Source organism: Saccopteryx leptura, chromosome 1 (genome assembly GCF_036850995.1).
Source record: "Saccopteryx leptura isolate mSacLep1 chromosome 1, mSacLep1_pri_phased_curated, whole genome shotgun sequence".
Taxonomy (NCBI): Eukaryota; Metazoa; Chordata; class Mammalia; order Chiroptera; family Emballonuridae; genus Saccopteryx; species Saccopteryx leptura.
The window spans coordinates 220,505,879-220,529,809 of NC_089503.1; the positions used below are offsets into that span (position 1 = coordinate 220,505,879).

Below are 23,931 nucleotides of genomic sequence, written 5' to 3' on the forward strand. Positions count from 1 at the left end.
TTTTTTTTTAGGAGTCTATCATGGCTCAAGAATCTCCCAAAAATTCAGCAGCAGAAATTCCAGTAACTAGTAATGGAGAAGTTGATGATTCTCATGAACATGGCTTTAATAGGGTAAGAACACTTTTCTTTTTCTCAATTCAAAGAATCATAATAAGCCTAAATGCTGAGACTAAAGTAATATAGGAATATTTTCTTTCTTTCTTTTTTTTTCTTCTTTTCCAAGTGAGAGGAGGGGAGATGACTTCTGCATGTGCCCCGACTGGGGATCCACCCAGCAATCCCCATCTGGGGCCAATGCTCTGCCCATCTGGAGCTATGCTTACAACTGAGCTATTTTTAGCACCTGAGGCAGAGACTCCACAGCACCCAGGGCCCATGCACTTGAATCAATCAAGCCATGGCTGCGGGAGGAGAAGAGAGAGAGAGAGAGAAGGGAAAGGGGGACAGGGGGAGAAGCAGATGGTCACTTCTCCTCTGTGCCCTGACTGGGAATCAAACCCCAGACATCCACATGCTAGGCTGACGCTTTACCACTGAGCCAGCCAGCCAGGGCAGAAATATTTTCTTAGGTTGACCAAAATGCCAGGAATCTAATTTATTCTGTAGAGATGACTAGGCAGGTCATATTAGTGATTTATCAAGATTAAGCTCAGGCCAGTAAGCATTTAGGCTAATGTTATTTTCAGTAATTCTGTTGTATAACCAGAACGAGAATGTGTCTGACCATTATGTCATATAACTTTATAAAGCTACTTAATTTTGTTTGTTATGAGAAAAAATATTAACTGTGGATTATCCTTTTTTTTTTTAATGTGTCCTTAGTACACAATTCCTAAGTAGACTACTCCTGACTTTGCTGTTCTCTTTCTAAAGCATATTTGACTCAGTAAAAATGAAACAGGGCTGATTTAAATTTTGATTTGCCTCTCATTTGAAATGGGAATTTAATGCATAATAGAAACACCATGTGTTTGGAGATATTCTGGGCTCAAATTTCAGCTATGCAATTTCTAGTGCTTTATCCTTGGGCAGGTATTTAGCTCTTCTAGTTTTTATTTTCTAATCTCTATAAATGAGAATCTTACTTTCATGGGGCTATTAATATTAAATGGGATAAAATAAGTAATATGTTGAATACAGCCCTAGAAATGATAGTGATGATTATTACTTCTGGAGATATTTTCATTAAACAGGCCTTTTTATATTTGGTACATGTGTACAATTTTAAAAAATATAGTTTTCATATTCTTGAAAATGGTTGAAAGATAGTTAAATTATTTTACAGTTTAAATAGGGCTCTCTTTACTTTATGTGTTTGAGAATTAGGTATTTTAGGGTTTTTTGTTTGTTTGTTTTGTTTTTTAATTATTTTTATTTATTTATTCATTTTAGAGGGGAGAGAGAGAGAGAGAAGGGGGGGAGGAACAGGAAGCTTCAACTCCCATATGTGCCTTGACCGGGCAAGCCCAGGGTTTTGAACAGGCAACCTCAGCATTCCAGGTCAATGCTTTATCCACTGCGCCACCACAGGTCAGGCTAGGTATTTTAGTTTAACAGAAGGTAATATTTTAGATCAGGATTTCTCAATCTCTACATTATTGAGATTTTGGACCAGATAAGTTCACAACAAGGAATTTATTGTGGGGCGTTGGTCTGGGCATATCAAATGGTTAGCAGCATCCCGGGCCTCTTTCTACTGGATACCTCTAGCACCCTCCAGTTGTGACAAGCCAAAATATCTCCAGATGTTGCCAGATGTCCCCAGGAGTGAGGCGAAACTTGCCTCTGACTGAGAACCAATGTTTTAGGTAGATTGTTTTAATCGATTTCACTTATTTTTGCCTCCGCAGTCTTTTGGAGGGAACCAATATGTCCTCAGGTTTGAAGTTTATTTTAATTGCAAGTGCTTTAACTTGTTTTCTAAGCACATATAGCCCAACATGGAGTGACTCGTAGAAAAAAGAGAGCCTTTCATTTTGAGTACACAAAGGAAATTTTCATTTCAGGTTTTAGTCTTTCTGGTATTAAAAACACTAAGATACACCTACATAATAAGGAAACTCAAGTTACCATCATTAGACTCTATCTTTCCTTTATAAATTCCTATTAACTCAACCTATTAGACCAAAATTTTAGATGATTGTTTTGTCTTATTTTTGGTAACAACCTCCTTTTGAAAATTTATGCTGCAAATATTTTTTATATGCTGTATACCAGGTACTGGGAATATAATAGAGAATAAAAATGCATGCCATCAGGGAGTTGATATCTAACAAACCATTTAATGAAAGCTAAAGACTTTTGTTTAAGAAAAACTCAATACATACAAAATACTGCATTATTTTGGAGGTTCACCTCCTTTTTTAAACCTCTTCTTTTTCTTGTTGCTGTTTGTTTTGTTTTTTGAGTTTTAGCTTATATAAACTAAAAAGCACAAATGTTAAATGTACAGCTCAGTGGAATCACCACCTACATCAAGATATAGAACATTTTCAGGGCCTGAACTGAGTCTCTCGTACCCACTTCTAGGCAATACACCTCCCTCCTTCCCAGGGCATTCAGCACTGTTCTGACTCTTGTCATCATAAATTACTTTTGACTGTTCCTGAACTACATGTAAATGGAATCATATCTACTGCTCACAGAAATCAGGGGATATTTCAAAATGAATATGAAGCGATTAAAAAAAGAAGCATTTGATTTTTTTTTCTATTAAACGAACATTAGAAAAGCAAACAACACAGTGGATAAAGCATCGACCTGGAAATGCTGAGGTTGCTGGTTCGAAGCCCTAGGCTTCCCTGGTCAAGGCACATATAGGAGTTGACGCTTCCTGCTCCTCCCCCCCTTCTCTCTCTCCTCTCTAAAATGAATAAATAAAATCTTAAAAGAAAAAAAAGAAGAAGGAAATAAAAAAAGAAACTAGTCAGGGGTCAGGAACCTTTAAAAAAAAAAAGAAAAGAAAAGCAAACCACAAGTCAAAGAAAGTTATTCAATTATGCAAATGAGATGCAAAACCAACTTTTATTTCATGGGTGAAAAAACACACTGTACAAAAGGCTGAAAGTACTGGAGTATTTGCATGCTCCCTGATCTCCTAATTTTTGTGAGCAGTATGTACTCTTTTTTGACTGGCTTTAACTTAATATTATGTCTGGGAAATTCATACTGTTGCTTGTGGTAGTATTTAATTCTTTTCCATTGTAATATAATTCTCCATTGTGTTAACATACCACAATTTGTATATTCATTCTTTAGTTAATGGATATCTTAGTTGTTTCCAGTCTCTGGCTGTTGTGAATGGAGCTGCTCTGTTCATTCTTATACGGGTGTTTTGATGTACATGATCACCTATTTCTGTTGGGCATGTATAGTACTTAAGAGGGAAATTGCCAGGTAATGGATACATGATGTTTGGGTTTAGTAGATATTGTCAACTAGTTTTCCAAAGTTGTTGAATCATTGACAGTACTAACAATAAGAGTTCTAGTTTTTACACACCCTTACCAATTCTTGGTATTTTCATACCTTTTAATTTTATACATTTTGATGGAAGCATGATATCTCATTGTGGTTTTGATATGCATCTTTCTAATGACTCTCTGATGATTAATGATGTTGAACATATTTTCATATTCATATCAATCATTTGGATGTTATCTTTTATAAAGTGCCTTTTCAAGTGCTTTGACCATTTTTTTTTATGTTTGTGCCTTACTAAGTCGTATGTAGGAGTGCTCTATGTATTCCAGGTACGAGCCATTTATTTGGGTATGCTTGTGGCAGATAGTTTCTTCCAGTCTTTAAGTTGCTTTGCATTCTCTTAATGGTATCTTTTGATGAACAAAAGTTGTTAATTTTTTTTTTTTTTTTTTTCATTTTTCTGAAGCTGGAAACAGGGAGAGACAGTCAGACAGACTCCCACATGCGCCCGACCGGGATCCACCCGGCACGCCCACCAGGGGCGACACTCTGCCCACCAGGGGGCGATGCTCTGCCCATCCTGGGCGTTGCCATGTTGCGACCAGAGCCACTCTAGCGCCTGAGGCAGAGGCCACAGAGCCATCCCCAGCGCCCGGGCCATCTTTGCTCCAATGGAGCCTTGGCTGCGGGAGGGGAAGAGAGAGACAGAGAGGAAAGCGCGGCGGAGGGGTGGAGAAGCAAATGGGCGCTTCTCCTGTGTGCCCTGGCCGGGAATCGAACCCGGGTCCTCCGCACGCTAGGCCGACGCTCTACCGCTGAGCCAACCGGCCAGGGCCAAAAGTTGTTAATTTTAATGAAGTCCAGTTTATCAGTTTCCTTTTAGTGATTTTTGTGACCCTTTTAGGAAATTTTTGCCTATCCCAGAATGATGAAGATACTGTTTTCTTCTAAAGATTTTAATTTTTTGCTTCTCGTACTTAAATTTGTGATTCCTCTTGAATTATAATTTGGGTATGATGTGATAGAAAGGTCAAGGTTTTTTTTTAATCCTATAAATATCTAGTTGATAGTCACTATTTATTGAAAAGACTTTGCATTCTCCACTAGCAGCCTTTGCTGTTAATCAGGTAATCATATATGTGTGGATCTATTATTGGACTTTTTTATTTCTTGGTCCTTTTGTCTTTTCTTGCAGTAAAACTGTACTATCTTTCTTTCTTATTTACTATCATAATTAAGTCTGGAACAGATATTAGCCTTAGCCTTGATACCTGGTACGTAATTCCTCTACCTTTGTTCTTCTTCAGGGTTGCCTTGACTTTAAACCTATCTGTGAATCTTTAGTTAAGAACCTTATTTGCCTTTGGATACCATTTTGGATAGCACTGAACAATTTTTTTTTTATTCTTGTCAAATTTTAACTTTTGAATTGAGAGTCTAACTAGAATGAAGTTTATTAAACCATAATATACATCTCTGATTTCTTTGCCTATATACAGTTAAAGTCAGTTAACCTGCTGCTTTGTAAATTTACTCACTGGTCAATGTCAAGTTCTCTTTTTGGACATTCTCTGCAATATTACTTCACTTTCTGTTGAGAGATAGAGAAGAAAAAAAAGGAGATGTTAGATGTTGTCCTGGAGATCTTCCTGAATTGGATGTGAAAAGCTTTACCAGTGAGAAAGGCTCCTTAGAAGCAATAATACACCTCAACCAGCACTTCCCCTAAAGAAATTCAGCATTATAAAGCTTGTTTCCATTCGTACCTGCTCTTATGAAAAATATATGCATGATGAGAGTTTCTTACATATTTATTAAAATTAAAATAATGGCTGTGTGATCCCTTTTACCATGAGTAAAGAACAGTATTTCTTTTTTTTTTTTTTTTTAATAAATTTTTATTAATGGTAATGGGATGACATTAATAAATCAGGGTACATATATTCAAAGAAAACATGTCTAGGTTATTTTGTCATTAAATTATGTTGCATACCCCTCGCCCAAAGTCAGATTGTCCTCCGCCACCCTCTATCTAGTTCTCTGTGCCCCTCCCCCTCCCCCTAACTCTCTCCCTCCCTCCCTCCCATGTCCTCCCTCCCCCCACCCCTGGTAACCACCACACTCTTGTCAATGTCTCTTAGTCTTGTTTTTATAAGAACAGTATTTCAAAAGCATCTTTTGACTGACTTATACTCAAGATCTGTTAGGCATGTACAGATTGGGGGAAAAGTAGGTTTACTGTTGTTTGTATGGAAAATAATATAATAATGAATAAATAATAATACAAGAATAAACTCTTTTGTGTACTTACAACTGTAAACCTACTTTTGCCCAAGCCTGTATTTACCTAAATTTGGCACACTTTCCTTTTGGTATTTCTGAGCAATAAAAGGGAAATTGCATTTAATCTCAAATCCATATTTTTACTCTAATACAGGTAAAAGTTCATGTGTTAAAATGTATTTCTTAGTGTTAGACTATATTTTATAGACTAGGAAAAATCTCATTACTAAAACTGGATCATAACCAGTTTTCTGGGGTATTTTACTTACATACAGTTTCCTTTTATACCTATTTGTTGTTTGAAATTATATAATGGCTTTTATTTAATGCATACTGCATAATGCACTTTAAAATGAAGATGGTTAATATGGTGGTTTAAGTTGTCATAACTTGACTGGCCAGTTGGTGTCACTGTGGCACAGGCAGTGAAATTATAAATGTTTTTGTGTCTCATTGTAGATGTTTCATTTTTTATTTGATTTCCCTTTGTCCTAGGAGAGGTTCTGGTTAGACTCCTCACATTCATATAGAGATTTTAGTGGAAAACTTGTAGGGCTCCTCTGGCAGCAGTTGAATATATGTTAATGTTTTGGGATTTATTACTCTTTTTATTGAGATGAAGGGCATAGGTTAATGATCTTAGTATTATCGTAGTTTGTTCACAGCAAAAACATTTTTGCTTCTAAGTAAAAAGTAATTCATATTTTTTAAGGTTAGTAAAGTTCATATCTAAAGAATATAACTTGCTCTGACTAGTAACCTGCGTATTATTTATAATTTATTATTATACTGCGGGTCAAAATATTAGATTAGAAATGTGCAATTGTGTCATGAATTAAAGAGAAGAAGCAGATATTATCTTCATATGGTTGAGATTTCTTGTGAATTAAGTTATATTTGGCAGAGTTAGAGAAATTACCTTAGTAAATGTAGCTGAAAAGAAACTTCTTGTGGTTGGCCCAAAACTAAAATCCACATAGGCTTTTCCACCTGTAGACGTTTTCCTCTAGAAATTTATGTATACTCAAAACACCAAATTATGTATGTGAAGGGGAAAATAATCATATGTTTTTACATATTGTTATTACTACAACCAGTCATTCAATATCAACATAGGTAGGCCAGCTCATGCAATAGATTTTATTTCATTTTAAATATTTCATAATTTTTATTTTTTTAAAATCAAACTACATACCGTGCGTGCCATTAGTAGACACTGTTTTTGATGAGCTGTGAAACTCAGCTTAGATACCTTATCTATAAGTTTGGAAGGGACTACACATGAACATAGATAGAATTATTACCTGAAAGTGTGCCCAACAACATGCAAAAGTTTGGGAACACCTAGTGTGATGGTAAAAGCTGGAGATAGAACAGAAGACTTGGATATGCTAGAGCCCTCTATAAATGTTTGGGATTGACTGGAAAGATGGTAGATGACAATGGTAAGGTGGTAAAGAAGGCAAGAGGTACTGTGGCCCACAAAGAAGTAGGACCTGAGGGTCAGTATTACACAAAGATAGGAAAGCATTTCTCTACAGCTGAGTCCTCAAAATAGAGACAAAGGATTACCTGCATCAGAATCTCTGGCCTTATTTGAAATTCTGGTTCCTGGGCTCCACACTCCAACTTAACCCTTTGAGTAGTACGAATGTTCATGTACGTCCTCATGCCTCCTGACCATCCAGAATACAATTGTACAAAAATTTTATTTTAAAAATGTATAAGGCAACATTAAAAAAAGGCAAACATATGTTCTTGTTTCCATAAATTGGTTATCAGACAAATATGATCTTAAGTTAATAAAACTGTAATTGGAACTAATTTCATTTTTTGAAAAAACATTCACTCCCGGGGTCAGTGAGCATAAAAAGATTCACTACTCAACGGGTTAATGTGCATCATGACAGGCAGCTAAGAAGAACTGGTTGGTTAGAAGTACCAGTGGAGGGCTGAGAAAATACTGGCCCTGCCTTTTACTCACTTGATAAGTAGAGTGTTGGAGAATGATCAGCTCCGACTCAAGATAATTGTGGAGAGGAGGCCAAGAGGCCACTGTGAAGAGGTTAAAGATGTTGCAATATGTTTACAGTAGAATTGAGGGTATGGAGGTCTGTCTGAGTAATAGCTTTGCTCCTGGCAGATATTCCTTATAGGTAGCTAACCATAAAAACAACAGGAAAATTTTTAATCATAAAAATTCATAGAGCCTGACCAGGCGGTGGTGCAGTGGATAGAGCATCAGACTGGGATGCGGATGGACCCAGGTTCGAGACCCCAAGGTCGCCAGCTTGAGTGCGGGCTCATCTGGTTTGAGCAAGGCTCACCAGCTTGGACCCAAGGTCCCTGGCTCCAGCAAGGGGTTACTCGGTCTGCTGAAAGCCTGCGGTCAAGGCACATGTGAGAGAGCAATCAATGAACAACTAAGGTGTTGCAACACATAATGAAAAACTAATGATTGATGCTTCTCATCTCTCTTCGTTCCTGTCTGTCTGTCCCTATCACTCTCTCTGACTCACTCTCTGTCTCTGTAAAAAATAAATTAATTAATTAATTTAAAAAAATTTATAGAACATTTAACATAGTGTTTTCAATTTGTTTAACAATTAGATTATTAAATACTTTTGGGGGTATCCATTTGAAGAATGTGAAAGGATGTTTAAATTGAGAAAGTTTCTTAATAAATGAAGTATTAGTATTATATCTCCTAGATGCTAGAAATACTAAAGGGAACAAGATCAATAAGCAACCTGGTCTTAGGAGCACTTACAGCCAGGAGGGAGAAAGGATATAGACAAATTTATTTTAATATGGCAAAAGAAGTGGTAGCTAGGCGACAGATAGCATGGTGTGACAACTGGTAGGAGGACCATGGAAAGAGCACCAGAGGAATTGCTGTCCAAGCTGAATCTGAAGGATGAGCTAGTCAGATGAAGCAAGGTAAAGATGTTCCCATCAGAGGCAACTCTAAAGCCCTGAGAAGGGTGGGAGACCAGAGAATTGAAAATTCACTATTAGAGTGGAATGTATGGGGGCAGATGTGTGAGAAATGAGGCTAGCGACGTAAGCCGCGAAACCCTAAAACCATGTTGAGAAATTTGAACTTTACCTAAAGGGCAATGGGTAACATAAAAATGGAAGTGTCTCAGTCTAATTTGCATTATAGAAAGCTGTCTCTGCCTACAGTATAAAGAGTAAATTTCAGGAGTGACAAGACCAGAGACAAGGGAGACAGGTAGATCAGTTAGGTCACCAAGGGAGGAAGGGAAGTAAGACTGGTTCTCAAATGGAAACTACAACCAGTAAAGAACACTAAGCTATTTTAAAAGATGTAGATGGGGGAAAACGGAGAATATAGTGTAAGAAAACTAGGGGAGAAGAGAGTTCGCATAATTTATAGACTACTTGGAGAATCCTTACAGATTATATTATTTGGTGTTTACACTATGTTTTGAGAATCACTGCTTTATTCAAGATCTCTCCTCTCTCTAAAAGGGGTTCATTAATTTAAAAATCTCTAGTTCTTCTTATCTGTTGTAGTTTTATGCATCTTCTTAAGGATGTGTATTTTAAAGCAAATTTGCCGAATATTCTGTGTTCTTTATATGTTGGTCTTACACTAACTTTTTAACTTCATTCTTGTCCTCAACTTCAGTTAAAATACGCAAAATGGAGGAAGGTTATTTTGATTGAAAGTCAACACTCACAGCTTTATGGAAGCTGTTACTATGAATGTTATTTAGTAACCTTTGAAAAGGACTTAAAATATGTATGAAACTTTTTTGTCAAAAGCATTATATTTTGTTTTAGCTTAATTATTTGAAAATTTATTTTTTAAAACTATTAACTACTGCAACATTATGCTCATAGCTTGAATAGAAATTTAAATTTAGGTTTATTTCATTTATTACAGTTGTTAAGCACAGCTTTGCAAAGTCTTTAAACTTTGAGTTGAATGTCAGTGACATAAAAATGCAAATAAAGGATTTTATGTGGTTGCTTATAAATGGGCTCATTGTCTTTCAAATGTGTTCCGGAAACTATAGGAGTGAATGCAGTAACAGATATTTAAAATATTACTAAGCTAGGCACAGCCTTATAACTGAGATACTTCTAAAAAATTTTAAGAGTTAATGTCACATTTTAAGTTTTTGTGAACCATGAGGCTAAATTATATTACTTAGAGAATATATATTTTCTCCAAACGATAGTCAAAAAGTTCATAAAATACTGCTATCTCACAAGTTATATATTCCTCTCACATAGCACATATCATTTGTGTGGCACTTAGCTGCCAGCCCACTATCAGTGGTCTGTTGAGCTTTGACAAGGGTGCTGAGACCATTTTCAACGTGGAAAGAGTAGTCTTCAACAAATGGTGCTGGGACGACTGGATATCCATATACCATGAATGAGGATGAATTCAGACTTCACACCATACTCAAAAATTAACTCAAAATGGATCAAAGATTAAAATGTTAAGTACTAATACTATATATAAAACTCTGAGAAGAAAAACATAGATGTGAGTTTTAATGACCTTGGATTAGGCACTTTGGTTTCTTAGATATGACAGCATAAGCCACAACAACCAAAAAATAGATAAATTGGACTTTATCAACTTGTAAAACTTTTGTACTTTTTTGTGTGTGATAGAGACAGAGAGGGGGCAGATAGGGACAAACAGACAGGAAGGGAGAGACATGAGAAGTATCAGTTCTTCGTGTGGTACCTTAGTTGTTCATTGACTGCCTTCTCATATGTGTCTTGCGGGGGGGGGGGGGAACTCCAGCATAGCAAGTGACCCCTTGCTCAAGCCAGCGACAATCAGGTCATGTCTATGGTCCCATGCTCAAGCCGAAATCAAGTAGAAATGACAAGTATTTATATATAGTTGGATATATTGGAATTAAAGAGAGAGGCCCAGGTAAGACACATACATTTGGTAGTTGTCAATGTATAGATGATTTTCAAAGCCAGAAGAATCAAGATAATCACCCAAGAAATGAGTAGTACAGGTGGAAAAGTTCTCTGAACCCTGAAGTACTCCAGGATTTGGAGTTTGGGGAGATGAAGAATCTGTGAAGGACCCAATAGGACATACCAGATGACATCACAGGAAGATCAACAGTGTCCTGAATCTGCCTGACCAGGCAGTGGCTCAGTGGATAAAGTGTCAGACGGGGATGCAGAGGAACCCAGGTTCAAAATCCCAAGGCTGGCTTGTGCGTGGGCTCATCTGGCTTGAGTGCAGGGTCTTTGGCTTGAGCATGGGATCATAGACATGACCCCAGTGTCACTGGCTTGAGCAAGGGGTCACTCACTCTGCTGTAACCCCCCAGTCAAGGCACATACATATGAGAAAGTAATCAATGAACAATGAAGGAGCTGCAGTGAAGAATTGATGCTTCTCATCTCTCTCCCTTCTTGTCTGTTCCTATCTGTCTCTCTCTCTCTCTGTCTCTTTCACACACACACACACACACACACACACACTCACACACACACACACACACACTCCTGAATCTGAGGGCTGCAAGTGAAACTAGGAGAGAACATCACTTGTGTCAGATGCTGTTTGATAAATCGCCTAAGTTGAGAATTGATTTCATTAGTTATTTAGGGTCTACCGTACCAGTCCAGTAATTGCCTAGGCAATTAATGAGCTTCTCAAAAAGAACCCTCTCAACACTTGTCAATTATGAAAGATGTATCTGTTAAGCTTTGAATTTACAAATTAGAAAACTCAAAATGTTCTGAGTTTTCACATTATAACTGTACAGTGTAAGTGATAGAATAGAGTATTAGGAAAGAATATTGAAGACATTTATATTTTAGTATATCACTTGTCATTATTGTGGAAAATCAATAGGATCTACTCATAGTCTCTGATTATGAAAATTAGATAATTCCTTAATCCAAGCCAAAGGAAAGAAAAGACTTCTAATTGGAAGTTTGTGTTTTCTGGCTTTCTTGTTTGTTTGTTTCTTTCTTTCTTTCTCTCTCTCTCTCTCTCTTTTTAGTTGGGGGGGCAGTAGTGAGGCAGACTCCCACATGAGCCCTGACCAGGATCCATCTAGCAACCCCATCTGGGGATGGTGCTTGAATATGGAGCTATTTTTAGTGTCTGAGGCTGTCATGCTCTGAGGGAGCTATCCTCAGCATGCGGGGTCACACCTGAACCAATTGAGCTGCTGGCTGTAGGAGGGGAAGAGGAAGAGAAGAGGAAGATAGAGAGGGGGGAAGAGCAAATGGTCGCTTATCCTGTGTGCCCTGACCGGGAATCGAACCCAGGATGTCCATATGCTGAGCTGATGTTTTATCCGCTGAGCCACTGGCAGAGCCCCCCCCCCTTTCTCACTTTTTTTAAGCTATAAGGCAAAGTGTTGAATATTATATTTATTAGGTTAAGTTCCATTAATAAGCTAATTTGCTTAACATAAATTTAAAGAGCAGGAAATTTCTGTTATCCACCTTGATTGAAGTCAAAGAAGCTCTGTTTACTGAGCTAACCTTGAAATCAAAGAGAAGTTAATATCACAAGTGGATGACTTGTTTATACTGATCATTAGCCAAGCTCATTATCAGTCAATTCTTTTTTAACATTAGGTATGTCTTTTTAGTCATCTTAATTCTGTTCTTTAAAATGATTTTACTGATGTATTAATAGATTAGAAATTTGAAAATTGAATTTTAATATCTACCTGCTGCTTAGTCTTAGATTAATGAAAATATTTTGTAATTGACATTCACTGTACCTGCTCATAGCAGACCTTGATGAGTTTGCTGCTGTTACTCATCACTACAGAGTGCTGTGACAGCCTAAGGGAATACTACAGAATAGAGAGAAAAAATTTAGATGTGATTAAAAGGACACAGTTATCCTGAACTGTTAATGTGATGTGAGATTTTTTACAAAGGTTTTCTCTTTTATTCAAATCTTGCTAAGGATTTGAAGCGTTCATTACCAGCTGGACTTGGTCTCTCAGAAACCCAAATTACATCTCATGGCTTTGACAATACCAAAGAGGGGGTTATTGAAGCAGGAGCTTTTCAAGGTAAGCCCATATATTTTTAAAGATGGCTGGGATGGAGCATGGGAGTTCATCAAGTGCTGCCTTTATTAATAACATATAAGAATTAAGCCCTTTAATTCAGTGATAAAATACCAATTCTAAACATACTCCTTTTTCTCTTCAACTTAAATGATTTAGAAATTGTTTTAGTAGTCTTCATATAAATAGGTTAATATGTATAATTTCACTGATTTATTATATAGTAATTGGTTTTCAAATATGTTAATAAAAACTTAAAATTACATCATAATACAGATTTAAATTATTTTAGCTTATAACCACAAAATTTATAGCTGTGTCAATATTGATTTGTATGAATACATATTTTTTATTTCAATGCAATTAGAAAAATAAAACTTTTGGGTTTTTTTGTTTGTTTTTCTTGTTTTTTTTTTTTTCTTTTTTGAGAGAGAGAGAGAGAGTGAGAGGAAGGGAGACAGATGAGAAGCATCAGCTCACAGTTGTTCATTGATTGCTTCTTGTACGTGCCTTGACCAGTGGGCTCCAGCCAGTAACCCCTTGCTCAAGCTGGCGACCCCATGCTCAAGCTGGTGACCCTGCACTCAAGCGAGTGACCTCGAAGTGTCGAGCATATTAGGACAGCTCTCTAACTATAATAACTGAGCTTACCCAGCCAGGGCCATGTCTGTTTGTAACATAAAGGACAAAGTTGCCTTTTTTTTTAATGTTCTTGCCTATAACTACCTTTTTAAAGTGTTTTTCATTTTCCTATGAGTGAAAGAAACTAAAGCCATATAAATACACATTTAGATGTAAAAATGGATTTTCTAGACAGAGCTATAGTTAAATTAGTAACTATAGATTATATAGTAATGAAATATATTTATTTTAATACTATAATTTCACAAATGGAAAGAGATTATTTCCATCCCTTGGCAATCCTTTGCCCTCTTGCAAATAATAGTATTCTGTATTTGAGTGCCTAAAATTATGAATGCTTAAAGATATAAGGCTTTCTTTGTATAATGTGACCCTACCATTTTTGGACCAGTCACCAGTTTCCAAATTTAAATGTCAGTGAGAAATTTAAAAATACTTTTACTATTAAGACATTTAAAGTATTTTTAATGAGGCCCTGGCCGGTTGGCTCAGTGGTAGAGCATCGGCCTGGTGTGCAGAAGTCCCGGGTTCGATTCCCGGCCAGGGCACACAGGAGAAGCGCCATTTTCTTCTCCACCCCTCTCCCTCTCCTTCCTCTCTCTTTCTTCCCCTCCCGCAGCGGAGGCTCCATTGGAGCAAAGATGGTCTGGGCGCTGGGGATGGCTCCTTGGCCTCTGCCCCAGGCGCTAGAGTAGCTCTGGTTGCAACAGAGCCACGCCCCAGAGGGGCAGAGCGTCGCCCCCTGGTGGGCGTGCCTGGTGGATCCCGGTTGGGCGCATGCGGGAGTCTGTCTGACTTGTCTCTCTCTGTTTCCAGCTTCGGAAAAATACAAAAAAAAAAAAAAAGTATTTTTAATGAAATTTTTAGCTGGTATTTAGTTTAATTTTCTTCCCCTTAAGTAGAAGATTATTATATAGTAATTGAAATCAACTGGCCATTATAAACTATTATGCATGAGCATGAAATGCCAATTATTTTCACTTATAGATACATCCTAATACTTCAAATTGGAATATAAAATATGTTTTATGATAATGGCAGTAATGTCTTTGAATTCACTATAAAACATTTTTTAACACATACTGCATTGTTAATTAGCATATTCAAAAGATAATCATTCTTCCATAGTTGGATTAGTTAAGCATTTATTGGAAAATTGTAGTTGTTTTAAGTGTCTTTAGTTTTAAGACATCCAGAGATAAATTGGAATGAACACGAGAGAAAGCAGTATAATTAAAATTTAGGAAATAGGTCTTCGGGAGAAATGTTAAAGGAGTTGGGGCTATATTAGCTCTCTGGGAAGACGGCTGAGTGATAATGTAATGACTCCATTGTGTGAACAGTTACTGCAAAAAGAGTGTTTAGCCATTTACTTTTTCATCTCTAGAGCAAATTTAGAAGAAATTATATTTAAATTCAGCCTAACAAAAACAAATATTGAAATCTGCCTCTAACACATAGGTTTCAGAATCAGTAGTAGTAGAAGTCATGGATAAATCAAAGTTCCTAAGAGTGAAGTGTACATTGTTACCTGAAGGCTTTGATCATTGCATACATACAGGGTAGACAAAAGTATATTTTCAGTTTATTATATGAAACCAGAGTTTATTTTTGTATTTTTATTTACTAATTATTGTATTATTTCCATACGAACAATTGTAAATATACTCTTGCCTCACCCTGTATATTCATATTTCTAAATTTCTCTTGTTGAGATGAAACAGTGCTGATACCCCAAATTCAATCAATTGTCAAGATCCTAGACTTTTAAGAATTTTTTTTATTGAGTATTACTGAATGAGTTTAGTAACTAATTTAGTCTAAATTGGTGATTTAAAGAGTTGAAAATACAGAGAAGTAATAATTACCCTTGAAAGTAAAGCAAAAAGAAATAGAAGTACCCATTTACCTCAACACCATGTCTTTTTTTGTTATTTAGTTTGGAAAATTCTATATCAGTTGATACTTATATTAAACACATCTTGTGTTGTAGCATGGGATTATTTCTTTTAGAATATTAATAAACAGTAATAACAAGAACAACAGAGCTCTGTTCTTGGGGACATCAAGAAATGGAACTGGAGTAGTTGTTTCTCATTTAACACTTTCTATATAATAGAACTCCTTGTGCTTGGATGGTAGTGACACAGTCTTTGTTTAAAATGGTGATTGGCCTGGATAACCTATTCAAGTGCCTTCCAACTCAAAAAGTAAATTATGGGTTGGTGTTTTCTGTATTCAGTTTAATAGTGAAGATATGGTGTGGATTCAGAACATCTGAATTTCTAATAAGAAGCTGTTTTAACCTCTTTAGGCCTTGTTTCTCTAATAATTTCATGTCAGACTAGTTGATTTCCTTCATCACTTTCAGCTTTAAATTGAATGCTTCAACAAACTTAAAGAGATAAGTATCCCTCACTTTGAATGGTGGCATCAATGTATTTAGCTCTGTTGAATGTTTGGATTTTAAATGTTAGATCCAGTCCAAAATAAGGCTTTCATATTATTAAGTGTCAGAGCCTTATTAAGCCCCTTATTAAGGGACAGAGCCTGAGATTTCGCATTTCTAATGAGCTCCCAGGTAACCTTAAATCCATACTATGAATAGCAATGATCTACACTATGTGACATTTGATTTATGATTTGAAAGTTTTGGCTATGGTGTCCTATGAAGGATATTCACATTGCTATACATTTTAATTATAAATTTCATACAATATTACATGCCCCTTGGATTTCCAGTTGAAGAGTTTTCCTTCATCTGTAAGAGTAGCAGGCTATAAAACATTTACTTAAGCTTTAAATCATTCAACTGTGGGACTTTAATCACATTCTAGTAATTGATTTTAAAATAACAGAGTCCAGGTAAAGTCCTGTTTAGACATGATCTTGCCAACTTTGTTCTTATAGTTATGTTTTGTTGGTCTTAAGAGTTTGATAAAAAAATTTATACAAGAATTCATCCTGGGAACATCCATTTATTATATAGTCCATTCTTGCAAGAAAGCAAATACATTAATTCTGGCTTTTAATTCTAGTTTTTCTATATTTTAAAGCAATGTCAGTAAACCTATTTTCAAAATGTACACCATGGGGAGGAAGGAAGGATTTTCACAGTTAAATGTCTGCCCTTTTCAGGTTCCTCAGCACCAGCATTGCCATCTGTTATGTCTCCTAGCAGGGTTGCAGCTAGTCAACTGGCTCAACAAGGAAGTGATTTAAATGTTCCCGCAGGTATTCACTGCACTGATTGGATAAGGCCTTCTCGCTACTGCTGAAGCTAACCTGATTCACTCAATTTCATAATCACTTGCTTTATATTCTTAGGTCTGTGTTATTCTGACTTTTTTAGTGGCTGCTGCTTTTTTTTTTTTTTTTTTTTTAACAATACGAGAAATGATCTTTCTAGCCATTCCTGTCTTTCTGGCTTTTAAAAGTAATCAACTGAATCTCAAACCTGAAATGTAATTCACTTTAAAATTTAAAACATTGTAAATTTGATTCATTTTAAATCATCTTTTCTTTGTTCTGGGAAGTGTAGGTTCACTTAATACTAAGCTCTCAGCTTTGCAGCTCTGCTCTCTGTTTAAATAAGAAAGGAGCCTTCAACAGTTGGGTTGTTCATTGTTTGGAACAGGCCATGTGGAAAGGGTTGTGTCTTCCTATTTTCAACCTCACTTACAAATAGTTTTCAGACTATAACAAAACACTATATAATTTACCAGTTATGACCAGTGGAAAATACTTGGGAAAATCTATTTTTTTGCATTGAATTGGCTCTGCACTTTAATATTGCTAGACTATAAAAATAGGAAATAAATTGGACTCCATATTTTTTTTTTTTTTTTTTTTTTGTATTTTTCTGAAGCTGGAAACGGGGAGAGACAGTCAGACAGACTCCCGCATGCGCCCCACCGGGATCCACCCGGCACGCCCACCAGGGGGCGATGCTCTGCCCCTCCGGGGCGTCGCTCTGCAGCGACCAGAGCCACTCTAGTGCCTGGGGCAGAGGCCAAGGAGCCATCCCCAGCGCCCGGGCCATCCTTGCTCCAATGGAGCCTTGGCTGCGGGAGGGGAAGAGAGAGACAGAGAGGAAGGAGGGGGTGGGGGGTGGAGAAGCAAATGGGCGCTTCTCCTATGTGCCCTGGCCGGGAATCGAACCCGGGTCCCCTGCACGCCAGGCCGACGCTCTACCGCTGAGCCAACCGGCCAGGGCCTGGACTCCATATTTTTATATGAAATGTTAACATTTTGGATGCTGCCTGATTGGCCCAGTAGTAGAGCATCGACCTGGCATGTGGAAGTCCCAGGTTCGATTCCCAGCCAGGGCACACAGGAGAAGTGCCCACCTGCTTCTCTACCCTTCCCCCTCTCCTTTTTCTCTCTCTCTTCCTCTCCCGCAGCTAAGGCTGCACTGGAGCAAAGTTGGCCTGGGCGCTGAGGATGGCTTTATGGCCTCTGCCTCAGGCACTGGAATGGCTCTAGTTACAACAGAGCAATGCCCCAGATGGGCAGAGCATTGCCCCCTAGTGGGCTTGTTGGGTGGATCCTGGTTGGCAGCATGCTGGAGTCTGTCTCTCTGCCTTCCCGCTTCTCACTTCAGAAAAATAAAATAGGCCTGACCTGTGGTGACACAGTGGATAAAGCGTCGACCTGGAAATGCTGAGGTCGCTGGTTCGAAACCCTGGGCTTGCCTGGTCAAGGCACATATGGGAGTTGATGCTTCCAGCTCCTCCCCACTGTCTCTGTCTCTGTCTCTGTCTCTCTCTCTCTCTCTCCTCTCTAAAATGAATAAATTAAATAAAATAAAAAATTAAAAAAAGAAAGAAAAATAAAATAATTAACATTTTGTATTTTGTTTCTGTGAGAATTTTATAAATTCTTAAATGTGTTTTATATATATGTTTTCAGTTTTAGATTATATTAAAGCTGGGGTAAAAGCTGGTCTGGCTATAGGAGTTAGTGAGGAAATAAATTTTTGCTAACTTTTTAAAGCCATTTGTTACAACTTTTTCTCTTTTTATTTCATTGTTCTTTAAAATTATTACAAAATTTCTGTCCCACGTCATTATCATAAATGTTTATTAAATATTTTCTATAAAAAATATTTTACTGTTAGGAACTATAGTTGTAGAGTTGTTTTTATGTGAGCGCATCTTACTGCCTTTATTAATTATGGCTTTTTTTTGAGGCGGGGGTCCCTTACGCAAGAGAGACGAGGTACAATATAGGTCTTGATTTAACTCAGCCTTTCATATTTTTAAAGATTGTTTGAAATTTAAATTGTATTTTTAAATCCTCCAAAATGGTAGTAACATTCTGTTGTTGTTTGGTTCTCTACATAGTACAGTGAAAGGAGAACACTATATGGAGTATTAGGTGATAGGAAATTATCTTTTATGATTCTAGGAAGTTGTAGTTCTTCACTTGGTGGGGATCTTTTCATTTTTTAAATGCATGAGTAGTTTAATTTGAAGAGCACCAGTGTTTTGTTTACTTTCCCTACTTGTCTTTATCTGGTTTGTGTATTTATTTTTTGTATTTATGATCATGCAGGTGGCCAGAGAACACAGATGAAAAGTGGGCCAGTTATTTTAGCAGATGAAATAAAGAATCCTGCAATGGAGAAGTTAGAACTTGTTAGAAAATGGAGTTTAAACACCTACAAGGTTTGTAATTTCTTAATGTTTCCACCTTAACTGGCCCTAAGAATTTTTTGTTAAGATTTTATTATTGATTTTACAGAGAGAGTGGGGATGCGGGGAAGCTCATAGTTGCTTCACTTTAGTTGTTCATTGATTACTTGTCATATGTATGTATCTTGATCGGGTAAGGCCAGGATTTCAAACCAGCGACCTCAACGTTCCAGATCGAAGCTCTATCCACTGCGCCACCACAAGCCAGGCTGAGGCTAACAAGCTCTAAGAATTTTTATTTGTATGGCAATTTAAAAGAAAATCTGCTCTTTAGTGATCATATGTGTAACTTACTCTGGGCCCCTGATGAGTAGAGAAATAACTAGTAACTTTATGTTCTCTCTCAGCAAATTTAACAGAGTTCCACGTAGGCCATCTATAATACTCTCAGTTCCATATTACTTAGATTTTACTGAAGAGTGTAGAGTTGTCTATATTGGAATACAAGTCTGTATGTTCAGTTTCAAAACTTGTTTCATATGTCCAGATTTATCTGAATATGCTTCATAATCACTATTGCCTTTCTATTCTCGCTGTCTTAACTTCCTGGAAACCAAAAAAAAAAAAACATTTTCTCATTAAACCTTGGACTCTACTGTCTGCTTATAACCATTATTTCTCTAGAAAAAAATGAAAGGCCACTCAGACAACAGTAGACGTTTCTTTCATTTTGCCTATTCTATCAAACTCCTTCAATGAATTGTGGCTTCTTGATTTCCAGCAGACTATTATATCTGGGTTGATATGGCAGATAGGACATGCTTTGCCTTACAACTAGAGTAAATGTCTCTAATTATATTGCATGGGGAGAACCCAGGTATGAATGAAAAGTGGATAGGAGTAGTATAGCTCCTTTATATTGTTACCATATCATATATTATTTTTTGTTGATGTTTTTCTCATTAAAATCACAAAGTTTGCAGTTAAACTTTTCTCTTGATGTGCTTTTCATCTTCTAGGAGTGTTTGTTTGGATGTTTTCCATAGAAATAGTTTTATCTCTCTTTTGTGAGTTTGGCCTCTAAACTTTTCTGTCATTTTCTATATAGATAATTGTTCTACTTTTTAAAAAAACACTCCTTTTAAAAATATGTTTTATTATAAAAATCCTTGCCTTGCCTGTGGTGTTGCAGTGGATAGAGCGCTGACCTGGAATGCTGAGGTCACCACCTCCAAACTCGGGGCTTGCCTGGTCGGGGCACATCCGACAAGCAAATACTTCTCACCCCCTCCCTCCTCTCTCTGTAAATTCAATAAATAAAAGCTTTTAAAAAAATAATTCTTTTTTTTTTTTTTTTTTTGTATTTTTCCGAAGCTGGAAACGGGGAGAGACAGTCAGACAGACTCCCGCATGCGCCCCACCGGGATCCACCCGGCAAGCCCACCAGGGGGCGATGCTCTGCCCCTCCGGGGCGTCGCTCTGTTGCGACCAGAGCCACTCTAGCGCCTGGGGCAGAGGCCAAGGAGCCATCCCCAGCGCCCGGGCCATCTTTGCTCCAATGGAGCCTCGCTGCGGGAGGGGAAGAGAGAGACAGAGAGGAAGGAGAGAGGGAGAGGTGGAGAAGCAGATGGGCGCTTCTCCTGTGTGCCCTGGCCGGGAATCGAACCCGGGACCCCTTGCACGCCAGGCCGACGCTCTACCACTGAGCCAACCGGCCAGGGCCTAAAAAAATAATTCTTAATTGAGCCTGACCAGGCGGTAGCACAGTGGATAGAGCATCGGACTGGGATACAGAAGAACCCAGGTTCGACACCTCGAGGTCGCCAGCTTGAGCAAGGGCTCATCTGGTTTGAGCAAAGCTCACCAGCTTGGACCCAAGGTCTCTGGCTTGAGCAAGGGGTCACTTGGTCTGCTGAAGGTCCACGGCCAAGGCACATATGAGAAAGCAATCAGTGAGCAACTTAGGTGTCGCAACGAAAAACTGATGATTGATGCTTCTCATCTCTCTCTGTTCCTGTCTGTCTGTCCCTATCTAGCTCTCTGTCTCTGTAAATAAATAAATAAATAAATATAAAAAAGAACACACACACAAAAAATTCTTAATTGATGAAAATAGAGAATATGTAAGAGAGTTCATTTAGATTTTAAATGGAAAAATATGAGTATGATTTTAATATACTAACATTAAAAGGATAGATACAGATTTATGTGTATTGACAAGGAAAAGTCTCAAGACATTCGTTCATAGAAGAGAAATGTTTAGATAATATAGATAGCATAGCATGGTCTTAGGCTTACTTTAAAAATATCATATATATGTCTGTATAGGTTTAAAGGAGAATACCTATCAAACTGTTAAAAGTAGTTGTCTACCTTTTATTAGGATTAAAGAAAGGAAGAACAAATTCACTTTTATTATTTAATTTTTACACAAAGATTTATTCTAACCAAAATTTTGAAAGAGATGATAAAAGAGCAGATTTGCAATTTAAAAAATTGTAATACTTATTTATTACTTCTTTAGAACTTTTTTGCTAACTTAAAATGATGAGTATATTAATATCCTTTAGGGTTACTCATAAAATGTATTACTGAGTAGTGAAGTTGCTTAGTATTTCTTATTTCTAACAAAAAATACTAGAAAATTTGTTTCCATGTGCTCTGAAGTTAGGTACTTAAAAAATTATAAATTCCTTTATCATTATTACCAGGGCAGAATAAAATAGCATAATTTAATACCATTTGAGCAAAAGTGTAAAAGAAATCAGAAATCTGTAAGCTCTACCTCTTTCTCCTCCTCTCTCTCTCCCTTCTCCCTTCTTCTCTTTCCCTGCCTCTCTCTCTCTTCCCCTTTCTCTTTACCCTTATTTCCCCACTTATCCACCCTCTTTTCTTTTCTCTTTTTTCTTCTTCCCTTCATTCTTCCTACTCACACACACACATACAGTTATTTAAAGGGAAGATAAAAGGGGAAAAAGCATATGAAACCAACAGGAGAGTATAATTTTGAAATTGTTATTCCTGTGGTTATTAACAGTTCAATCCTGTTCTTAAATCAATACTAAGTATCTCAGTTGTTTTATATAATTTACCAAGTGTATTAAGCTTAAATACAGAGAGCTCATCTGGCAGCATATAAATTAGCTAGATAAGCCCTGGCCAGTTGGCTCAGTGGTAGAGCGTCGGCCTGGGGTGTGGGAGTCCCAGGTTCAATTCCCGGCCAGGGCACACAGGAGAAGCGCCCATCTGCTTCTCCACCCCTCCCCCTCTCCTTCCTCTCTGTCTCTCTCTTCCCCTCCTGCAGCCAAGGCTCCACTGGAGCAAAGTTGGCCCAGGCGCTGAGGATGGCTCTATGGCCTCTGCCTCAGGCGCTAGAATGGCTCTGGTTGCAACAGAGCAACGCCCCAGATGGTCAGAGCATCGCCCCCTGGTGGTCGTGCCGGGTGGATCCCAGTCGGGCACATGCGGGAGTCTGACTGTCTCCCTGTTTCCAACTTCAGAAAAATACAAAAAAAAAAAAAAAATTAGCTAGATAAATCTTAAAATGTTCTCTAATTAATAATAGTTATTAGCCATATCTGGTTAAGTTGACTTTCTGAGTCCTGATGAACTTGTAAAAGCGGACTGACAATTTTCAGTTTTTCAGGCTAGCTGTGTGAAGCCAGAAATGGTGTAAGCCATATGTTCTAGCATTCGTACTTTATTGCTATATTATTTTTTCTTTTGTTCTTTTTTTTCTTCCTAAACAAAGTGTATCTTTCCACTTTTAGTGCACTCGACAAATTATTTCTGAGAAGCTAGGCCGTGGATCAAGAACTGTGGACCTTGAACTTGAAGCTCAAATTGATATATTAAGAGATAACAAGAAAAAGTATGAAAATATTCTAAGACTGGCTCAGACATTATCGACCCAGCTTTTCCAGATGGTGCATACCCAAAGGCAACTTGGAGATGCATTTGCTGACCTGAGTTTGAAGTCACTAGAACTCCATGTAAGATGATTTAAATAACTGTTGGGGGGTGAAGGTGGGAGGGGAGTGGCAATAGGAGTATTTTTAAGAGGTAATTTGTTACATTTCTGATTTATCTAGCTGAAGACTTAATGAGATTGGAATCTTGATATTTGATATAATTTTCAAGAAGGCCCAACAGGCCCTGGCTGGTTGGCTCAGTGGTAGAGCGTCGGCCTGGCGTGCGGGGGGCCCGGGTTCGATTCCCGGCCGGGGCGCAGAGGAGAAGCGCCCATTTGCTTCTCCACCCCCCCCCCTCCTTCCTCTCTGTCTCTCTCTTTCCCTCCCGCAGCCAAGGCTCCATTGGAGCAAAGATGGCCCGGGCGCTGGGGATGGCTCCTTGGCCTCTGCCCCAGGTGCTAGAGTGGCTCTGGTCGCTGCAGAGCGTCACCCCTGGTGGGCATGCCAGGTGGATCCCAGTCGGGCGCATGCAGGAGTCTGTCTGACTGTCTCTCCCCGTTTCCAGCTTCAGAAAGAATTTTTTTTTTTTAATTATGAAAAAAAAAAAAAAAAAAGAAGGCTCAACAGACTTCTGTCAATATGGTGAACCAGTTGTACTCTAGAAGTGTCAGCTGGAGGCTTCAGGGGAGGGGAACTTAATTAGAGGAAAGGAAAGAATACTCAACCTGAACCTAGAGAGGAGTCAGATTTATGTATGTCTGGTATAGGGAAAAAGTAAATTCGGGAACCTATGGAAAATTCACTCTTACTTGGTCTCCAAATGTCTTGAATAAGTAGTAACTTATTTGACTAGATTTGTGATACACTTTTACTGAAATCATTAATATAAATTGTGAATTTTAGAATGAAATTGTTTTTCTGCATTTTTCTCAAAGTATTCAGCAAAGCATTTCTAACAATTTCTTGCAGTATCTTAAGT

At 37.7% G+C, this 23,931-nt stretch overlaps 1 protein-coding gene across 5 annotated transcripts in view; it reads left to right on the plus strand.

Moving 5' to 3' along the window:
• Positions 1–23,931, plus strand: part of ARFIP1 (ADP ribosylation factor interacting protein 1) — a 108,957-nt gene that overhangs the window by 32,869 nt on the left and 52,157 nt on the right. For 3 of the 5 annotated variants that reach the window (XM_066386562.1, XM_066386559.1, XM_066386563.1), the window contains 5 exons: positions 12–113; positions 12,658–12,766; positions 16,544–16,639; positions 18,962–19,074; positions 22,812–23,033. In XM_066386562.1, coding sequence (XP_066242659.1) covers positions 12–113; positions 12,658–12,766; positions 16,544–16,639; positions 18,962–19,074; positions 22,812–23,033 — 642 coding nt within the window. Of the gene's footprint in view, positions 1–11; positions 114–12,657; positions 12,767–16,543; positions 16,640–18,961; positions 19,075–22,811; positions 23,034–23,931 lie in introns of those variants that run through there. The other 2 variants (XM_066386569.1, XM_066386574.1) reach the window with 2 other exon arrangements.